This window comes from Rhinopithecus bieti, unplaced genomic scaffold, assembly GCF_001698545.2.
Source record: "Rhinopithecus bieti isolate Rb0 unplaced genomic scaffold, ASM169854v2 scaffold_64046, whole genome shotgun sequence".
NCBI lineage: Eukaryota > Metazoa > Chordata > Mammalia > Primates > Cercopithecidae > Rhinopithecus > Rhinopithecus bieti.
The window spans coordinates 190,519-209,493 of NW_016824176.1; the positions used below are offsets into that span (position 1 = coordinate 190,519).

Sequence of the window (18,975 nt, forward strand, 5' to 3'; positions counted from 1 at the left end):
AGAGGGAGGCAGTTGCCCTATGGGAGGCTCAAGGTGTGTGTAGAAAGGGGCTTTGTGGCATTTATTAAAATCATAATAACAACAACAACTAATATCCTTCTAAGAACTTTGCATATATGATCTCATTTAATCCTTGCCACAGCCCTGGAGGTATTAGTACCTACATTTTACAGATGATGAAAATGTCAGAGATGTAACTTACCTAAGGTCACAGAATTAGAATTAGTCACTTCTTGAGCCAATGCTTTCATCATCTACATGAAAGTTGGCAACACTTTTTGTGGAAAGAAAAGTGTAGGGATAGTAAGGATGGTATTAGTCAATATCTATGCATTTACTATGTGCAAGTCACCATGTTGAGATGTGTATGCATTATGTCACTGATGACCCAAAATACTATCATGACATCGGTTCTATTCTATTTACATTCATATTATATACAGAGGCCCAGTTTGTTGCATGCCTGAGTTCATGGTTACCTACTGGGATGCTGAACATCACAAGCTGCGCTCTCACCTCTAGTATCTAATATCACGTATGTGTATGCAAAAACGGACCTTTTTCAAATGGTTTCTGGTGTTTGAATATTATAAAACAAGGGTTTGCAATGATTATGGTGAAGCTGAGTGTCCCCTTTTGTGTAAATGCTATTGTATTTGGTTTTATTTCTTTGCTGCTCTACAATGAAATCACCATAAAAATCACTTTATGTCTGTAGTGAAATTTTCCAAACCATCACATATCCATATGTATCTGAAATTTTACAACACTTTAATAACAGTTATTTAAACAAACACTTTTTTTATATTTTTGTCTATGAAAAACCACATTCGATTTATTAATTAAATTAGAATATTAGAGCTGGGAAACTACCTTCTATGTAAATTATTGGTGGGAGTTTATGAAAGTCTTGTAGTAAGACTAAAAGTGGAGTGAAGAATTGTACTTAAGCTAATGCAGCTGATAGAACATGTTAAAAATGCATGGAAGACAAGATTTCGATATTTATACTTGTTTAAGATTTAGTGGAATTTGTAGATCGAGTAGACTTTAACTCCAAGGTCCTTTCCTAAATAACTCAAAATGTATAATAGGAGTTGTTGTTTAGGTTGGAGACCTTTTTAAAACAGGAAATTCACTTTTGTTCATGACACAAACCTTTATAAGGACATTAATGGTGTTTTAAAATTACGATCTGTGATGTAAATTTGTCTTGTGAGCCTTACTTAGATTTGACTACAGACTCTTCTCTCAGTTTGGTCTGTTCACCTATTTGAGTATGTTTGTAGCAGCTATTGCTGTATTTCTCATTTCCTTTAGCAAGGCTCTGATAAGAATGATGGAAACAATTGGGACCTTGCCACCAATCTCCGCCCCAAAAGAAAACACCTCAGTTCTCAAATGAGGTCCCCATTAGGCCTGTGTCAGAAGTTTCTCATGAGGTCTGGGCCACCCCAGAGCCCTGGGATTGAGATTTTTTAGACATTGCTCCAGGCTGCTGTGCCCATTCCAATGGATGGCTGTTGCAGTTGGGTTCCTCAGGACACAGACTTGGAGATGAAGAATAGCATGTTGGTGGTTTGTTAATGGGTGCTGTGGGGATCAACAGCCATTGATTGTTGGAAGGCAAGAAGGCAGGGGTGGCCAGAGGAATAAGTCAAACTGTGATGTAGTTGCAGTGGAAGCCTCGGCTGACCTGACAAGGGATTCTGAAGATGAGATGGCCCTTGGGAGCTATCCTGAGCGGGGCAAGAGGGTCAGGCCTTTCTATCCTCATGTAGATCAGTCATTGGAAGTGAGGTGCCCAGAGAAGGTGACATGACCTTAGGCAAAGTGGATTTTCTGCAGCTGGGATAATCTCTGAAGGGGGCTGAAAATCAAGGGCTGCCTGCCAACAGCACTCCGAGTATCTGAAGTAATAAGTTCCTAATTTCTGAAGGGCTGTCTGTGCAAGCTCATCACAGCATCTGCCACATTGACCACTTGGGAACTCCACTCTTCTCTTTAGTAGTTCCAGGTCAAACTTTATTTATTGGGGCTTTTGCAGACCTTGCCACCTGGATGACCCAATGGCTTTGGACAGAGAAGCATAATAGTGTCTGGTGAGATCAATAGAGTCATGAATCCTGCTGACTACCCTCTCCATGAAACAACTTCCTTTATCCAAAGACTAGAATTGCCATCAAGGAGCTGTTCCATACACAGCCACATAGCCAGGTGAAGCCATGAAGCCAGCCATATGCCATGTTATGATTATGATGCCGTAATTCTCTGTTTTCATGGACCTGCCTCTCCAGGACTTTGGAGCTCCTTGAGCCTGGAACTATGTCTTATTTAATTTCTGTTTCTTCAGTGTATTGTTTAGTGCCTGTTTCATAGCTTGTGCTTACTCCATTTTGTTTAAGTGTTAGTAGCACTTAAAAGGATGATGCCTAGATTTCTCCTGGGTCTGTCCAAGCCTGTCAATAGTTTTGTCTTCATCAGTTACCCAAATACAGTGTTAGTTCTAATTTGATAGTTATCCTTTGCTTTGTCTCTCTGCCTAATACTCTTAAAGTCACAATTATATGTAAGTAGAGTAGAGTGGTGATGAGGTGGGCAATGTTGGTACCTACTGTTGCCTGTGTGCAAGGATCTATCCAGGACTTAGATCTCTTGCTGCATGAGAGGAAGCAGGAGCTGGGAAACTAGCTTGACATTAAGCACACCTGAATTTGAACTCTGCTTATCAGCTGTGTAATCCTGGCGAAGATGTTTATCCTAAGACTTATTCTCCTCGTCTGTAATATAAGTTACTACACAAATGTTCAAAAAGCAGCAGTATTCATAATAGCCAAAAAGTGGAAACAACTCAACTGTGTATCAACAGATGAGTGGATAAACAAAATATAGTATATCCATATATAGGAATATTATTCGGCCCTAAAAAGGAATGAAATTCTGACACATGCTACAACATGGATGAACGTTGAAGATATGCTAAGTGAAATAAATCAGACACAAAAGGACAGATATTGTATGACTTTGTTTATATGAGCATTGTTACTATTTGCTCTGAATCTCTTCTGACCTATAAACATGGTTTCAAATGAACACACTATCAGATATTTATTTATTCTTCAAAGATTTATTGAATGAATACTGTTCCAGGTACTGGGAATACACCAGTGAAAAAGACAAGATTTCTACCTTCATGGAGATTACATTCCAGCGTGGAGAGGCACTCTGTCTCTGTCTCTCTCTCTCTCTCTCTATATATATATATGTATATACACACACACACATATATATTCTCTCTCTCTATATATATATACACACACACACATATATAGACAGAATATATATATATTTTTATATATATGAATAAATTACCACATAGTCTCATATACATATGAATAGATGCACCACATATATATGAATAAATGTACCACATAGTCTCAGTTGCTATGAAGCATAATAAAGGTTGACAGGAAAAGCATCTCTTAGGAAGTGACATTTAAATAGTGCCTTGCGAATATCTGGCAGATGCATGTTCTTGAAAGAGGGAATGACAGGTGCAAAGGCCCTCAGACAGGGATAAGTTTGTGTGTCTAAAGAACAGCAGGGAGGCAAGTGAACAAAAGGAGAGAGTGGTAGATAGGGAAAGAGAAGTACAAAAGCCGTGTTGCCCATGGAAGAGACTTTGGAGTTTGTGTAAGCACAATAAAAGTCATTAGAAGAATTTTCTCAAGGGAGTGACATGTTCTGAATTATATCTTACAAAACTCATTCTGACTGCTAGGAGATTCTGGGGGCCAAAGGTGGAAGCAGAGAGAGAATTCCGGAAGTTAATGCAGTAATAAAGGTTAGAGCTGATAGTGGCTTGGAGCAGGGAGGTAACAGTCAAGGAGATGAGAAGTGATTGGATTCTAGATATATTTTGAATTTAGAACTGGCCGTTTTGATGGCTGATTATATATGGGATAGGAGAAAAAGAAAGAAGTCAAGCAACTGATTTCGGGCAATCTGTGCTTTACAGATGAATGGATTATTATTGTCTAGCAGTAAAAGTAATCGTTGGGGGATGGGGGATACAGAAAACAATAGAATGAATCAGTGAAATTCACCAGACTCCCCAAAGAATCATTTTGGTCAGTAGTTAAAACTAACAGAGAGCTATAACAGAGAGAGAGAGAGAAGAACAAAGAAGAGAGAGAGAGAGAAAAGAAGAAGGAGAAGAAGAAGGAAGAGAGGGAGAAGAAGCAGAAGAAGAGGAGGAGGAGGAGGAAGAGGAAGAGGGAAGAAAAGAAGGAGGGGGAGGAGGAGGAGGAGAAGAAGAAATAACTTCTGGGAGGAAGAAATGCTACACTAGAAGACCTCAGGCTCTTGTTGATAGTCATTGGAGATGGCATTAGAAGCTTCTGAAGCTCATCTACTAAAGAAAAAAGTGTCTTTTGCTGGGAGACATCAAACATAGAATCAGTTCATTATGGATTCTGAGAAATGTGGATCTCTCTCCTCAGGGTAGCCTAGCAACCACCAGCCTGGCACAGCACATCAGCAATGCCTATGTCACCTATTATGGTGACCACTCCAAATCCAATACCACTGGAATCCAAAAAAGAACTTGATTTTTAAACCCCTTCCTCTTATTTATCTCTCAGAGGAAGTCAGTCACCTACAGCAAGTGTGGACATTGAACATCCCTTTCTAGAGAAGTTACCTTGTCTAGTGATATGTATGTCTTTACAGTGCATCAGGTTGGTTAGGAAGCTTTTCGCCATAACAATAGAGTGATGCTGGCTGTAGAAAGTTGAAAGTTGAAGTCTCTTTCTACTCAAGCAGTCAATGAATCTACTGTATATTTCTGTATATTACAACATTCCAGGGCTCCTTTGCTGGCTGCTAACCTTCCTCACCCTGAACTCAGAAGTTACACAAACCATTCATTTACTTACAGTTTCATTGAGATCTAATTCACATACCATGCAATTCACCACTTTAAGTGTACAATTCAGTGGATTTTAGTCTATTCTGAGTATGTAAATTTTGTTGATGTATAACATATGTACAGAAAACAAGACAAAACATAAATGAACAGCTGATGAATTTTCAAAAGGAACATACTCATAAAGCCAGCTTTCATCTCACTACAGCCCCCAGAGGCATCCTCATGTTCCTTTACTGGCATTACCCATTCCCAAGGAGACCCAGTATCCTGAATTCTATCACCATAGATTAATTTTCCCTGTTTTAAAACTTTATAAAAATGAAATCTTATAGGGTGTATTCTTTGTGTCCGGCTGCTTTTGTGAATTTTTGCTGTGAAATTCAATCATGCTATTAGGAGTATTTGTAGATGATTTATTCCCCTTGATGTATATGGTGTACCATTAAGGATCTATAGCTCTTTTTTTGTCCATATTGCTATTGATGGATATTTAACATTTTCATGTATGAGTTTGGAGAACATTTTCTGGGGCATATACCTAGAAGTGGGACATAGTAATGTGTATATGCAGCTTTAGTAGATACTGCCAGTTTTCCAAAGGGGAATATACTACATTACACTACCATTAGCAAGATACGAGAGTTCTGGTTGCTTCTTTACTTCACCAGCACTTGGTGTTGTCATCAAGCCTTCTCAACCTCATATTCCTGGACTCTGGCAAGAGGGCCCCTGAGTAAGCTTCAGGTACCTTCTCCTGGTGTTATACTATCTATATGTATGCACTCTACTGAAGAGACTTCATGGTTCGCAACAAATTTTCAGAGGAACCCTTGTCCCAGAGAATGACAAAAACCACTGCTTCCAGTTTTCAGCTTTCTTATAATCTCTAATATTGTGGTGAAACAGCCTTTTATTTGAGCGAAGATTTCTCCTGGAAAAGCTGACGCTGGTAGGTAGCTGTCTCTATTTTGAAAAGCACATTATTCAAGGCCAGAGCACTCTGGAGTTTTGCTAGTGCTGGTGTGCATGTTGAGCAATATGTTGGATATCCAAAATTACATGCCCTCAATAAAGGGATGATATTTATTGAGATACTTTAGATGCCTGTGCTATTTGATCAAATAAACACTTATGTGTTTACAAATTGAAAGAGTGAGAAGGTTGCCACGGAAAAACTGATTTTAGTCATGGGCATTATTCTGCTTTAGAAACAACCTCTTGGCATGATGGCATGTCCTGATGGTTAGAAATGTGATACAGCTGGAAATGGCTGATATAAGCAGTAAAGAATTATGGTCACAAAACCCTGCATTCTTCTGCACACACCCTTATTTTTTGAAGTCGATGCACGGACTAATTTTGGAGACTCTTCTGTGGAACTCAAACCTGTCTCCACTTACAGGTGCATTTACACCAGGTTGTGAGGGTAAATAGGACAAAGACAGGTCTTTGAGGGAGGAAATACAATTTTCAGCTTCTTAGTTTAAACACTTCACTTTTTTCAGAATAAATTAATTTTGATTGTGTTTAGAAAGCAATCAGACTTCCGACTCAGACTCTGAAAACTTCTTCTTCTTATTTTAGTACTGTTTATCCACTCACCTATCTATTCATTCGTTCATCCATCCATTTCCATCCTTACATCTGTCCATCCAGGCATCCATTCATCCATCCAACCATCCCATGCATGTCAAACACCAATTGAATATATAACATTCTTAAGCATTATGGGACGATGCAGATGATTGGTTCATTTCCTGATATAGCTGGAGAGGGAAGACATACCCACATGGAAAACCTAGAGAATACAGTACTATCAAGATAACAAGGGCAAGTGCAAATTAAGATGGTAGGGACTCAAATGGAGTGAACTTTATGTGCAGAGCAGTGACGGGTGGTGAGATGAAGCTTGGAAGGCTTCTTGAAGGAGTCAGTATTGAGCTCTGCAAAGAAAGTTGTTTATACTTTGCGCTGATGGATATTAGAAAATAAAAAGCCTTTGAGGAAAGATACAGTGATGATACACTGGTGAGGAGAGGATAGCCTGCTGACATCAGGGAAACTGCTTGACCAGAGCACAGAGGCAGCCACCTTCTTCTTGGAAGGCACCTTCTTCTTGGCAGCCACCTTCTTTCGGCAACCTTGAGAACCAGGTACAGGAGCTTGAATTTGTTCCAGTGAGCAAGGGGACAGTCCAGTTGGAAAAGAGATAGGACAAGGCTGCCCCCTTCTGGTTTCTTGTGCAGTCCATTCATGCTCCCATCTGAAGACACTCAGTAGGGCCTCTGCCTGCCTGAAGCATTTCTTTTTATTTTATTTTATTTTTTTTTTTGAGACGGAGTCTTGCTCAGTCGCCCAGGCTGGGGTGCAGTGGCGCGATCTCGACTCACTGCAAGCTCCGCCTCCCGGGTTCACGCCATTCTCCTGCCTCAGCCTCCCACTTGTAGCTGGGGCTACAAGTGCTCTCCGCCACGCCCGGCTAATTTTTTTGCATTTTTAGTAGAGACGGGGTTTCACCGTGCTAGCCAGGATGGTCTCGATCTCTTGACCTCGTGATCCGCCCGTCTCGGCCTCCCAAAGTGCTGGGATTACAGGCTTGAGCCACCGCACCCGGCCTGCCTGGGGCATTTCTCCCCTCCAGATATTCACATCATTTCCCCCCTCACCTCTTTCATCTCTTCATTCAACTGTCACCTTCTCCTTGAGGACTTCCTTGGCATCACTTTAATTAAAATTGCAACCAACCTCAAACCGCCAACACTTCCTCTTTGTCTTCCCTGCTACTTTGTCTTCATAACACTTTCCACCTTCTAATCTACCACATGATTTTCTTATTTATTTTGTGTAGTGTCTGTTTTGTTAGTTTTTCTTTGTTCATACCTACTATAATATAAGCTCCCACGAGAGCAGACTTTTATCTGTTGTGCCTCCAGTGCCCAGAACAGTGCCAGGCACACAGGAGGCACTCAAGAAATATTTGTTGAATGAAGGAGTGAACTTATGTGACAACCATTCGAGGATGTACTGGACTAGGCCATGCATGGGAACAGGAGGGACAGCCACAATAATGATCTGGCTGGTCATTGAGTCCATGAATCGCTTCTATCTAGTTTGTAAGAATCTCAAGTGGTTACTTGATCTAAATGCCTTCCAGAGACTGTCTTTGGACCAAATGAGAAGTGGCTCATAGAGCAGAGAAGCTGACAAGAGCTTGAATTCTATTACTCATGTGCAATTTATTGTATGTCACTTATGCTGCAATAAAGCTGTTTAAGAAGAAAGAATGTGAGCTCTACATACACAAATCTGAGGTTAAATTCAGTTTCTTCAGTATGCGAGCTGTGTGACCTTGGACAAGTTACTCAACCCTCTGTGCTACAAAACTCATCTGCAAGATGAAACTAACTATCAGCAGCTTACTCACTGGGTTGTTGTGAGGATTAAATGAATTAACTTAAACTTATTAGCCCAGTGTCTGGCAAATAGTGTTCAATCATTATAATTGAAAGGAAAGGCTGGGAAGCTTCATGATTGAGAGCACTGGTCTTTGAATGTCTGAATTTAAATCCTGCTGCCACATACTAGTTGTGAGATCTTAGGCAAAATGTAATTATTTATCTCTGTATGCCTCAGTTTCTTCATCTGAAAAGGGCAACATGGTGCCTATCTCATAGGGTCACTGTGAAGATTGAGTCAATATATATGAAGTGCACAGAACAGGGCCTGAACAGAGTAAGCACTCAATACTACTTATTGTCATTATTGCTTCTTATTATTATTCCTGCCGGGCTTTGCCTGGTTTCTCAGCCACTACCACTCCCATCTTCCCCATTTCTTTCTATGTGGACAATCCCAGGTCTTTCATATGCTGTGGTGCTGCTGGAAGATTCCAAAAATGCAACATTGCCATTGTCTGCACCTCACTCCAGTTTCACCCATGTGATGGTGCAATTAGAAGACAGTGTCAGTGCCAATTCTGGGTGCTTAGAAAGGTTAGCAAGCAATTCTATAAGAAAAAATCTAATTATCTGATCAAAAAATGGGCAAAACATTTTAATAGACATTTCTCAAAAGAAGACATCCAAATGGCAAATAGACATACGGAAAACTGCTCAACCTCATTGCAAATCAAAACTACAGTAAGATAGCATCTCACCCCAGTTAAAATGGCTTATATCCAAAAGACAGATAATAGCAAATGCTGGCAAGGATGTAGAGAAAAGGGAATATTTGCACAATGTTGGTGGGAATGTAAAGTAGTACAACCACTGTGGAGAACATTTTGGAAGTTCCTCAAAAAACTAAAAATGGAGCTACCATATGATCCAGCAATTCCACTGTTGGATATATACCCCAAAGAAAGGAAAACAGCATATCAAAGAGGTATCTGCACTCCCATGTTTGTTGCAGCTCTGTTCATAATAGACAACATTTGGAAGCAACCTAAGTGTCCACCAACAGATGAATGGATAAAGGAAATGTGGTACATATACACAATGAAGTACTATACAGCCATAAAAAGGATGAGATCCTGTCATTTGCAATAACATGGGTGTAACTGGATATCATTATGTTAAGTGAAGTAAACCAGGCACAGAAAGACAAACACCACATGTTCTCACTTATTTGTGGGATCTAAAAATCAAAACAATTGAACTCATAGACATAGAGAGTAGAGGATGCTTACCAGAGGCTTGGAAGGATAGTGGAATGGTGGTGAGAGGAAGGTAAGGATGGTTAATGGGTACAAAAAAAAATAATTAAAGAATGAATAAAACCTACTGTTTGATGGAACAACAGGGTGACTCTAGTCAATAATAATTTAATTGTACATTTAAAAATAACTAAGAGGGTATGATTGGATTGTTTGTGACACAAAGGATAGATGCTTGAGGGGATGGATACCCCATTTTCCATGATGTGATTATTACACATTGCATGCATGTATCATCAAAACATCTCATGTACCCCATAAGTATATATACCTACTATGTACCCAGAAAATTTTTTAAAAATTAAAAAATTGGAAATGTGAACAAGGGTCGTGAAATAGGCACACGAACAGAAGAAGACAACCATTTGCCCAACTACAGTTTGTGGGACTTCTCCCCTCCTCCCTCATGGGAAAGACTAATTTTCTTTTCTCTCAAACTGCAAGTATAGGTCAAAAGGAAAGCCTGGTCCTTCAAATTAGTTTATTGCCTAAGAACAACGCTTATTCATAACTGTAAAAATGATTGAGTTATAGAGGGGAGGGTGGCTTACCCTGGCTCCCAATGGTTAGAAGGGCAAGGTTCCCATGAACATCAGAGAAGACATTCTGAGAGAAAAAGGCCACTCCTCAGGAACTGAATCTGAGAAGGACCAGGCCACCTGTTTCTACTGACAGGGACTGGGTCCAGCATCAATATTATGATGGCAAAAGGGCTTCCCAAATGTGACAGAAATTGGGGAGTAGGGTCTTTGCTTCCAGAAGAGAGGTCAGGAGGGGAGAAGGACATGTAGAACATTGATGTTGACAATAGTAATGGACCTGTCACCCAGCCAGCCTGTTTCTGAGAGCCACTCACTCACTAGGTGACAATTCTAGGAAGTGGAGTTCAAATGTTTTAACTGAACATACAGGCTCCAAAATGAGGCCATGTGAGCATCAGTTTGGTTACTGTTTTTCAGGAAGTCTGCTTTAAAAAGCCAAAGACAAATTTTCATGGCAGGAATTCTGATGCTAGGAATTCATCCAAAGGAGATTCATCAAAAGTGTGGTCACGGATTTATGGGTAAGAAGTGGTTGTATAAATGATGGTACACTCATAATGATCACAAAACCATCAGCAATATCCATTTAGTGCATGCATCCTGTGTACCTTGTATAATCTCCATTATTCCTACAGTGCACCCAAGACAGGTATCATGATTCCAATTCTAATGATAAGAGAACCGAAGCTTACAAATGTTGAGCAATTTACCTGTAGTCATACAGCTATTACTTTGAAGAGCCAGTTCAAGTCAGTTCTGTTGGTCTCTTAAAAGCCATCTTATAATCCTTCTCATGAGACTTTAGTCCAGAACCTCTAACATTTTACATTCTTAAAATTATTAAGAATTCCAAGTAGCTTTTGTTTTTGTGGCTCTATCTCTCTATATTTGCCATCTTATAAATTGAAATTGAGAATCTTAAAAATATTTATTGATATAACTTAATTACTTAAAATAACAATAATAACCCTACTATAAGTAAACATAATATATTTTTATTAAAAAACTGTTTTCTAAAACAAACAAAATGAGTGAGTGGCATTAATTTACATTTTGCATATCTTGTTCACATCTGGCTTGATAGAAAACAATGACCCTGGCAGCTACTGAAAATCAAATTGAACTTCCAATAGCTTTCACTCATGAGCTATGAGATCTCAATCTAGTCATTTAAACTTATCTGAGCTTTATTTCTTTTACCTGTAAAAGGAAGAAATAACTTCTGCTGAACCTACCTAACAGGGCTGCTGTAATGATCAAAGAAAAACGCTATACGTAATTAGACTTTGTAACTTAGGCACATCCTGGGATGAGCACTTACTCTAATGTCTTCTCATGTCTTCAGAAGAACAAGCCTCCCTAGACAATGTTCAAAACAGTAATAATCACTGGACTGTTTGTATCATGGCCAAATCTGAGGCACAAAACTCTTGCCTCAGAATGTGTAATCTTATAAACTTAGACATTTCCTCCTTACCCAACTTATTCCCTGGAAACTTGAAGATTTGCAATCTTTTATGAGTCTAGCAATAGCTCTTTTCAGTGTTTATCAGAAGTTTTCCCTAATCTTATAAAAGAAGACTTGTTTTTATGAATTTATCTAAACTAAACTGTTGCCTGCTTAGACATGAGACACAGGAGGTTAAAGGATAAAGTGTTTTATTTTGCTTCATGATAGTTTTCTTTACATATTGTTTGGTTTCCATTTACTCACACGTTTACTCTGTTTTGGTTTTAGAGTTTTGAGCAAACCTCCTTTCTAAGAGCATTCCTGAGTTAGGAGGGCTTTAACAGCTGGTCTTTGACACCATTGCATTGCTGGAGTTATTGCTATTTGAGCAAACCTCAATGTTTTTGGGACCCCATTGAATGAAAATCGCTATAATTCAGCTAAGGTGACATTTCAACTGGGTTATTCAGATGGGATCTGTCAACTAGAGTCTTGGAAGGGGCCCCTTACCACCCACATCATAGCACTTCCATATGACATGTACTGTACAAATAATTTATCTCTGGGGAAAGGAAGGAGGGATGGTGGAGAAGTGCCCATCTTATGCGTTCTGGTGGGAGGTTAATATAGAAGGATGTGGCTGGGTGCGGTGACTCACACCTGTAATTCTTGCACTTTGGGAGGCTTTGGCGGGTGAATTACCTGAGGTCAGGAGATTGAGACCAGCCTGGCCAATAATTTAGTCTCTACTAAAATTACAAAAATTAGCCAGGCGTGGTGGTGCGCACCTGTAATCACAGCTATTCAGGAGGCTGAGGCAGGAGAATCGCTTGAACCAGGGAGGCAGAGGTTGCACTGAGTCAAGATTGTGCCACTGCACTCCAGCCTGGGCAACAGAGCAAGACTCTATCTCTCGATAGATAGATAGATAGATAGATAGATAGATAGATAGATAGATAGATAGATATGCAGGATGCTTTTGTTGGGCAGGGCTCCACATGCAGGTCATGGTTAGTTAGTTAACTCTGCCTTATTCCAAAAGGTGTCCTTCACCTTTTCCCAGGCCAAGTCTCATGTGTCAGACTGAGCTCTCACTTTCTGGATCAATTGTCTTTATGTTTCCAGGAGCTACCATGGTTGCCGGTGCAGGCCCTGGCAGTGACAGACAGACATTAATTAACCACATCTGCTGGGCTCACACTCTTCTTCAAGTCGTCTGGTGGTGATTTCTGACTGAACCAATGTGTTTGTGAAAACAAGCACAAGCAAACAAAAAAAAACCTAAATAATTTAATTGTTTGGCTGAACACTGATTTCTTCCTCTCTATCTTTTTATTAATGGATGTTCAAGCAAAACTATGCTGTTCTTCCCACTTATGGTGTGGCTATTCAACTGCTTACGGTTTTATCTCTTTGTGGGCACAATGCCATACTGATAGTCCAGAAGGATGACTTTGTACACCAGTCATAGATGCACATTGCTCTCAGTGTGCAGCTTGATTTGGTTCTTTGCTATTTAAGTTCCATCCCACACCCCCTTTGTATAAGTGCGTTGTGTTGAGGGGGCAGGGTTGGGCACTACTCGGCTGATAGGGATCTGCAGAGACCAGAGTGGGTCTGGGTTCAAGAGGGGACTTAAAACAAGTAGGATAGATAGTTATAACATAAGGAACCAAAGTACAAAAGATCAGTTTAGAAATCGGGACATTGTGTGTCAAATAAATGACAAGTTCAAGGTCACACAGCTGGAATTATATCAAGCATGCATTGTGAACCTACTGTGTGCCAGCAGTCTCTGCCAGCATGTCCTAAGCATACAAAGATTATAATTACAATGGTAGAAGCTGTGGTAATAATATTGATTGAGAACTTACAACATGCCAGCCACTGTTCAAAGTGACTTACATGTATCAACACACTTCATCTTTCTAACATGCCTCCAAGATAGTTACTATGATCACATTTCACTACTGAGTTAACTGAAGCACAGAGAAGTTAAGCAATTTAACACAGCTAGTGAGTGGCAGACCATGACTCAACCCAGGGAGACTGGTTCCAGAGCCCATGCTCTTGCAGCATAGGGCCCAATGAATGAGATAGAGTAGTAAATGCATGAAACTGGTGCAGCGGAGTTAGTGGCAGATGAAAGAGAAACAGAGAGCTCTGGGACACTGAGAAGACCACCTAACCCAACTGTTTATGGCAATCTGGGCATACTTCCTGGAAGAAGACAATGGAGTCAATAGATGTTGAATTACAAAGACTGATATCTGGGGCCTGGAAGATTAAGCAACTGTCTTACTCTGTGTCAGTCATCTTAGGAGAGGCAGAGCTAGAATGGGGATTGACTTCTTCTTCGTGGAGAATGGTCCCTGGATCAATCCACAGGTTTCTGCTGAGCAAGTTTTATGTATTGAACTCTGATGGAAGAGGGATAAGTGGAGGTTTTCAGGTCAGCATGCAAGTTGTATGGAACATGAATTATTTCTCAATAAAGCTGATGATAAAACAAAATCAGCTTGCACTCAGCAGCCAGAAGTTGCTTCTAAATACCACTCTCTTGATAAAAGGAAAGGCTTCTTGGACAAATGACAGATCCTAGGACTTGGGCAGAAAAAAGCAGAAGATGAGTCTGGAGAATCTTCTAGTGCCAGAAATGAAAATAAATGCTCAACAGACAAAAGGATGGGGGCATGTCAAAGGGACACAGGGAGCCGACCTGAAGGAGTGCTCAGAAGTAGAATAATTTGAGCAACAAATAAATAATATAGTGTTGGATTATAACACAAGGTATAAAACACACATATATATGTCCACTGTTATAAATAAATGATTGAATAAGCAAGTAAAGGGGGAAAAGAGGAAAACCTTCCTTAGAAAAGAATTCAAAAAATTTGTGGGGTTTCTCCGTCTCCAGAAAGTGGAGATTAGCTCCCACCATCCCCTCTTGAGGATGTTCTGAACTTAATGACTCTCTTCCAAAGAACAGAGCATAGAAGAGGGGTGAATAGCAACTGTACAGTGGAGAGACCTGACAGACACCACCCTAAGCAAGGAATCAAGGTTAATATCATCCGTGATAAGTCATATTGATATCACGTGCCCTCTGAGGTGACATGATGAAAAGAGCACTTGGTCTTTGTGATAGTCTTCCCCGAAATTCATAGTCCCAATCTAAAAATGAAAAAAAAAAAGTAACTTCAGACAGATCCAAATTAAGGGATATTCTACCAGATAACTGACCAGCATTCTTCAAACTTCGAAGGTTATGAAAAATGAGGGACTACTGAGAAACTATCACAGACCATAGGACACTAAGAAGACAGGACAACTAAATGAAATGTGATATCCTGGATGGGACCCTGCAACAGAAAAAGGATGTTTAGTGGATAAATGGGTGAAATCCAAATAAAATCTGAAGTTTAGTATATAGTGATCTACCAGTGTCGATCTCCTGGTCTTGGTCAATGTACCATGTAATGTAAGATGCTAACATTAGAGAAAACTAGGTGAAAGGTATATGGGAACTTTCTGTACTGTCTTTGCAACTTTTTTTGTAAAACAAATATTACTTTGTAAAACAAAGTTATTTTGTAAAATTTGTAAAACAAATTACTTTGTAAAAATGTGTAAAACAAATAGAAACTATATTTAAAACATAAAGCATAAAAGAAAAGTCAGCAAGTGTCAGTATGCTGATCAACTAGAACTTTCATGCATTGCTGTTGGTAATGTAAAGCAGTGCAAAAACTTTGGAACACTATTAAACTTAAAAAGCTAAACATACACCCACCATATGACTCAGCCATTCCCCTACTAGGCATTTACTCAAGAGAAGAAAAAATATACATACACAAAAAGACCTGTACAAGAATGTTTATAGCAGTTTTATTCACAGCAGATCAAAACTAGAAATAGTTATCAACAGGTGAAACAAACCATGGTACATCCGTACAATGGATACTACTTAGCAATAAAAAGGAACAAATGGAAACTTGGACAAACCTCAGAAATATCATGCTGAGCAAAAGACGCCAGATACAAAGGTGTACATCTTGTATGAGTCCATTAAAAAATGTGAAAACAAGCAAAACCAATCTATAGTGACAGAAAACTAAACAGTGATTGCCCAGGGCCAGAAAGGGGACAGAGATTGTCTAGGAAGGGGAAAGAGGGAACTTTCTGGAGTGATAGGAATGTTTTATATCTTGATTGGAGTGGTAGTTACATAGGCGTATACATGTGTCATAACTCCCCAGATTGCATGTTAAATTATTTAAAGTGGGTACGTTGTTGAGGAGATATTAGTCAAAGGATACAAAATTTTAGTTAGATAGGAGAAATAAGTTCAAGAGATCTATTGTACAACATAGTAACTTTAGTTAAAAAGAATGTATTGTAGTCTTGAAAATTGCTAAGAGAATAGATTTTATGTGTTCTCACCTTCCAAAATGACAGGTATGTAAGGTAATGCATATGGGATTAGCTCAGTTTAACCATTCCACAGGGTATACATATTTCAAAATATTATGTTGTGTATTATAAATATATACAGTTTTAATGGCAGGTTAAATTTTTTAAAATAACTTTTAACTATAAAAAAATGGAAACTAAAATAAAATAAAATGAGTACATTGTATGTAAAGTACACCTCAATAGTGTTAATTAAGAAGGGTGACAGTTAATTTTATATGTCAACTTGTCTAGATATTTGGACAAACATTATTCTAATGTTTCTGTCAAGCTATTTTTAAGATAAGGCTAACATTTAAATCAGTAGACTTTGAGCAAAGCAGATTACCTTCAATAATGTGAATGGACCTTCTCCAATCAGTTGAAGTCCTTAAGAGAAAAAGATTGATGTCTCCCAGGAAAAGAGGGAATTCTGCCAGCAGACTGCCTTTGAAGTCAAATGGCAACTCTTCCCTGGGTCCGTGACCTACCCTACAGATTTTGGACTTGCCATCCCTCTCAAACAACATGAGCTAATTCCTTAAAATAAATCTGAATCCTTCTCTCTGTCTCTGTTTCTCTCGCAGTCTCTGTCTCTCTCTCTCTATCTATATCTGTATCTATATCATCTATCTATGTGTGAGAAGAAACAAAAAGCTGTATCTCAACCTTTCCCTGAGAATCTTATGGCCTTGTTGGAGAGAGAAGACCAACATGGTCACAGAATTAATACAAGAACAAATATGAAATCTCTTATTCCACAATTCTAGTTTCTCTGCCTACAACATCAACAGAAGATGCGTCTTTGTTGAATGACTCAGAGTTTTGCAGAAGTTTTTGTTGACTGAGAACTTTAAGTTATTCTGATTCGGTTGAAAGATGCTGTCAGAATGCACAGCCTGGCTTCTGACTCGGGTTTTCAGATTGACCTAAAGTGATTTTTGTGTATGTCTCTTAAGTGCCATCAGCAGGTTAATCCTCCCAGAGATTATTTATTTTTAATCCTTAGAATGATGTGTTCCCTTTACTTCTGCGTCGAGGTATCCATGTTACACCAGGTGGTATAAACATGTCTGGAAGAGAAGCTTGAAGTTGTCTAATCTTTCTGCTTTGACTTTGCTGATCTCTGGGAACTCCTGTGTTTACCTAGCACATCTGAGTCCTTGGGAAAGCTTTCTGGGCCCTGTTTTGTGGTTCTTCTAACAGATGGTTGCATTCTCGTGATTGATTTTTCATCCTCTTCTAAGTTGTATAATGCTTATAGTTATAATTTTCTGGCTCTCCAGGCACACAGAGGCTCCTGACTCTGAGATATTTGCAAGTACCATTGGCAAATAAGATTTCCTTAGGTTAACTCCACTTATGTACTGGTATTTAAATTTTATATGCTAAGGGCTCCAATTTCAGAGAGAAACCTCTTTACCGTGGCTGGTGTGGCAGTGAACTTAATTAACACAGAATTTTGCTGGAAATCTCTATGCTAAAACGTTAAGTGGGGTTCTGAGGACACAAGGAGCTAAAAAGTTGAGTGTGTATCACATATTGGTAACTCACATGATTTTGCTTGCAGACATTTACCAATTTGGCAGATTATCTACTTTTACATTGTAGTAAATATTTCCTTTTAAAAATATCTTGTATCTCACAGGGCAAATCATACCCCTTCAGGGGGCCGTTTCCACCTGTATGGAATCCAATTACCTACTTAGATCATAACAACTTTTGGAGGACAATGGATGACATGGGGCGAGAGGTAACGCTTCTTTGACTATATTTGTATTTTTTGTTTTGTAATACATTTAGTCCTTCAAAGAAAGAAAGTACAATATATCTCCAACACCTAGCATATTATGAGCACACGGTAGCAGTAAAGATTTGTGAAATGAATGAATGAACTTGTTTCTAACCTCTGCAATAATAAGATGTCAAACAGATTGATATTTGTATACTAATGATGAGTGGGCAGGAGATTGGGTGTCACTCAGCCTTCTTGGAAAGATGTTTCTAATTTTGGAAATCTTTGGTACATAGCAAAATTAGACTTCTGGGTCTTTGATTCACCACCATGCCCAAACAAGTCATAAGTAATCACACATAAAGCATTTTTTTTCTTTTACTTTAAGTTCCAGGATACATGTGCAGAACGTGCAGGTTTGTTACATAGGTATACATGTGCCATGGTGGTTTTCTGCACCTATCAATCCGTCATCTAGGTTTTAAGCCCCACATGCATCAGGTATTTGTGCTAATGCTTTCCCTCCCCTTGCCCCCCACCCCCCGACAGGCCCTGGTGTTGTGATGTTCCCCTCCCTGTGTCCATATGTTCTCATTGTTCAACTCCCACTTATGAGTGAGAACATGTGGTGTTTGGTTTTCTGTTCCTGAACACACATAAAGCTTAACTGAAAGCTCCATAGACATGATTTGCTGCAGCTCTGTGATCCTTGTTAAAGAGTTAAATTTATGAATGTTCTCTAGAAGTTAGTAACTTAGGAATCCATATCTAGAAATAGCCCAGATACAACATGCCTCTATTTATTGTGCAGGAAGTTTTATCACAAATTAAATATGGCTTGAGTGGTACAGATTTATAATAAGAAAGCTACATAGACAGCATTGATTATGCAGTAAAAGCAATATTGGATGAATTTGGAAAACTTAACATTTTTCCTCTTTAAGGTAGAGTTTTTAATACTATTTGAATAGTTATTTAAAATGGAAAATTACAAAAATAAATAAAATAAAATAGAAAATTACATTTGTCTTTCTCCTTCGAATCCTCATCTGAATGTAGATTCCCAGCGATGCCCCATGGAAGGCTCCCCTTGCAGAAGAGTGGGACAACATGACAATGAAGGAGCTTCTGGACAAGGTCTGCTGGACTGAG

At 39.1% G+C, this 18,975-nt stretch overlaps 1 protein-coding gene across 1 annotated transcript in view; it reads left to right on the forward strand.

Moving 5' to 3' along the window:
• Positions 1-18,975, forward strand: part of LOC108522075 (amine oxidase [flavin-containing] B) — a gene marked incomplete at its 3' end in the record, with an annotated part of 107,879 nt that overhangs the window by 63,819 nt on the left and 25,085 nt on the right. The window contains 1 exon segment of the mRNA XM_017862181.1: positions 17,737-17,841. Within this exon segment, the coding sequence (XP_017717670.1) occupies positions 17,737-17,841 (105 nt within the window).